Source organism: Oncorhynchus mykiss, chromosome 1 (assembly GCF_013265735.2).
Source record: "Oncorhynchus mykiss isolate Arlee chromosome 1, USDA_OmykA_1.1, whole genome shotgun sequence".
Lineage (NCBI taxonomy): Eukaryota > Metazoa > Chordata > Actinopteri > Salmoniformes > Salmonidae > Oncorhynchus > Oncorhynchus mykiss.
The window spans coordinates 25,378,876-25,382,520 of record NC_048565.1 but is presented as its reverse complement, the minus strand read 5'-3'; the positions used below and the strand labels follow the sequence as shown (position 1 = coordinate 25,382,520).

Below are 3,645 nucleotides of genomic sequence, written 5' to 3'. Positions count from 1 at the left end.
TGATTTGGCTTTGGCGCCACCGTGCGCTCAATATGAAGCATGACTTCAATAACTTAACAAAATACAACTCTGTCACTGTTTATGGTGTCATTGTATATATATATATATATATTTATTTTTTTAAACCTATTTTCTATATCTTATTTTAATATTGGCCTAATTAGGGTTAGCCTACATTGGTGTCAGGAGTGGGATGGTGCTGGCGGGAGGCACATGGTGGTGATGGACTTGTGAAGGTGAAGTGCAGGTGGGGATTTCTGAGGATGGGGAGTAACACAATACAATTGCCTACTTTGTCCTGGACTAGTAAAATATTTTTATGGTCATTTTGATATAGGCCTAGACCTACTGTGGTAATTCAGGGAATAATGTAAATTGTAGGCTAGTGATTACTATCCGAAAAAGAGAACATTCCATGTAAGAAAGGCTCCAGACATAAATAAATGTAGCCTTGATGACTGGCTGAATTATCTATATAATTCTGTATTCTTGCATGCAGAACGGCATAGTTTGGGATTCCATGGGTTAATGATTAACAAAACACCGCTGTGGCAGTGGTTCAACGCAAGGTGGGAGACATGAGCTATGACGAAAGCGCATGGACTGCGTTGGAGAGGCTGTGAAGGCGCATCATAGTCTATGTCAGCGCATTGCTGGTCTGCAAGACTGTACATTCTCTTAGACAACAGAAACGAGTCTTAACTGCACAGTGTTCAAGGTGAATAACAGAGCTGAAAATAATTTGAACAAACGAGAAATTGGGGAAGTGTGTCTATGCGCATCAATTAGCAAGAATGGATATAAGGTAGGTGCGCAAATTTTGAGATTGATTTGGGCAGGAGAGGTGCAAGGAATTAAAGTTATTAAAGGCATTATTAATTGTCACATTGTTTGCCTAATATTTCTCTGAAATTTTCCTGAAAAATTCACCAATAATTCTTAATCATTTCTGGAAGTTGCCTCTACAGCAGGGTTCTGTGAAGTATTATTGTGGGTTTTTGGAGACAACATGATAGGTAGGTTATGAATTTGAAAATGACCTGTAGTGGGGAAATTGTAGCTGTCGATTATTTTTTGATGATATATATCTCATATAGGGTCATCAGGTCCTCAGTGATTAATTAATTTCAATATTGATTAATGGGTTTGAATATTGATTAATGAGTTTGATGATTAGTTAATGTCATTGTTTTCAATAATTATGCTGATCCATATGACAAGATCATTTTTGTTCATTTACTTGTACATTTTAAGTGTCAATAGTCCATGATGCCCAAAAGATTGTGATGAGCCTCTATGAGCCACATATTTTGAACAACTCTTACTGGATTTGATGGCTTCGCATGCTGCTGTCACATGCAGGCACAAAAACACTGACAGAATGACAGATTGACAAACAAGCTCCAAAATGTTTCTTCCATTTATGACCATGCTGCTATAGGGAAACATGCCCAATCTCCAACAGCTTAGTCAACATCACATGACTTCAGTTACCACCATAATTTCCAACAGAATCAGAATGAAAGTTTGGCATCCATCACAACACAAGACAATAGAAATCCAAAGCCCAGTGTAATAATGACATTCTGGATTGTGTGTACTGCAGTGATGATCAGAGCAACCAATGACAGCAGAGAGTTCAAACTACAGAGAACACAGTAAAGATATGTGTTGTTAGATCAATAGGCAGAAATTAAACAATGAAATGAAAGACATTAAATGTAATAGTCACAGCAAAGTATCTGTGGCTAGCAAATAGGCTTACTTCTATTTTTAAAGACAAACCTAGTAAACAAACACATCTATAGTGTATTTAACAGTTTATTAAATGTACAGCCTGTAGCTGGTAGATGATAATCTATACTGACCATAATACAGAATTATTATTCTTCCAATCATCTCTGCATAGCGATGTTAAAATTGCTTCAGACCAACAGCCCAACATAATGAAAATGTAGAAATGGGTAAAACTAAGTTTACTGTGAGATGTAGGGGGATGGTGGTGTCTGAATTATGGTGGGCTTCAGTTAAATTACTTTTCGTTTCATGTCCACCTCAATTTATTAGAGGTATCCTCTGGGGAGGAGGCCCAATCTCATTTTACAAGGCAAGGAGACTGAAAAGAGCAACAGATGTCTAGATGGCTTTCACTCACTAAATGTGTTGCACTCTGACTAAGCGTAAAGCAGATTTGAAACACAGTCTTTGAAATAAGCGATGAGGTTCTTGGGGTGATATTTGTAAAGAGTGTATTGATGTTTGTGTTGAATTGTATTGATATTGTGTTGAATATATGAAACTATTAGCTGCTAAATGGCCCCAAAAGGTCATTTATATTCTACTGAATATTAATCTGCATTATCTGGGCTTCAAGTAAACATACTGTATGTTGCACATGCATGAAAGCACACATTGGGAATATAATTTTTATCTTTACCAATCTAAATGAATCATTTTGGAAATGTCATGTGTCTGGAAAGCGCTGGCATGCTTTTTGGGAATTTGTTATGCTTAACTAATACTATGCAGAACTAAAATGCCTCATTTGAATAATTTTCTGTGGGAGTTTATAATGTCTCCCTAGTGTTTCCCCTATATTCATTTAGCGTTGCTAAATTGTTGCCACCGCTGCAAAAATGTGTCATTTCTTTACGCAGTATATATATTTCTGCCAAGACACGCTTTTAGAACATAGGGGTAAGAATATAGGGGAAACACTGCCACCTGTTGGTCATTTTTATTGCAGAGAACGAAACCATCTGTACAGATGGTTTATAATGTTTTGTTTTACCAACATGTGTTGAGCCAATTGTTTTACTCCTAATGTTGACATTCAAACAAACAGCATTTATCTATCATGTGTATTTAGCAATTGGCAATGCATGTCTTTCCCAAGGTAGATACTTTGATAGTAGTATTCTTTCAATTAACTACAATAATTGTTCTATTTTCAGGCGGATCAATGGCATTCTCATTTGTTTAAGGGCTAGAGGCAGAGGAAAATTCGCTCCAACATGTTGATTTGATTAATTAAATCAAATTATAACCCTGCAAAATAATGAAATAGGCTGAAGACAGACGGAACATAGTATACCATTAAAAGGGTATCATTACCAACAAATACAGAACACATGTAGGGACATTTATTCCTACATTCCCACGCTGACATATCACACACTCACACATGCAAGTTCCTATGTCCTTCCCTCTCTCCATCTTACTCACATAGAAACAAACTCATCACCTGCAAACATGACAGAAAATGTGAGCTCAAGGATGGACACCCCAACCAACATTTCCTTGGTGGGACCAGGGGACCCCATATCCCAGTCTCTGGAGTACAAGACTGTGGCAGTTTTTCTGGTTCTGCTAGTCTGTGGACTTGGCATTGTGGGTAATATCATGGTGGTTCTGGTGGTCCTCACCACGAGACACATGCGTACGCCCACTAACTGCTACCTGGTCAGCCTGGCCATAGCGGACCTGACCGTGCTGGTTGCCGCTGGTCTGCCCAATGTGTCAGACAGCCTGACGGGTACCTGGGTGTTTGGGCATGCTGGCTGCCTTGGCATCACCTACCTCCAGTACCTTGGCATCAATGTGTCCTCCTGCTCTATAACAGCCTTTACTGTGGAGAGGTGAGTG

The 3,645-nt window shown here is 38.6% G+C and overlaps 1 protein-coding gene across 1 annotated transcript in view; it reads left to right on the top strand.

The window, feature by feature from the left end:
• Nucleotides 1-664: 664 nt before the first annotated feature.
• The window catches only part of LOC110519951 (thyrotropin-releasing hormone receptor), a 9,027-nt gene continuing 6,046 nt past the window's right edge, over nt 665-3,645 (top strand). The window contains exons 1-2 of the mRNA XM_021596861.2: nt 665-805; nt 2,955-3,638. Of these exons, the coding sequence (XP_021452536.2) occupies nt 3,253-3,638 (386 nt within the window). The 5' untranslated portion in view covers nt 665-805; nt 2,955-3,252. The remainder of the gene's footprint in view (nt 806-2,954; nt 3,639-3,645) is intronic.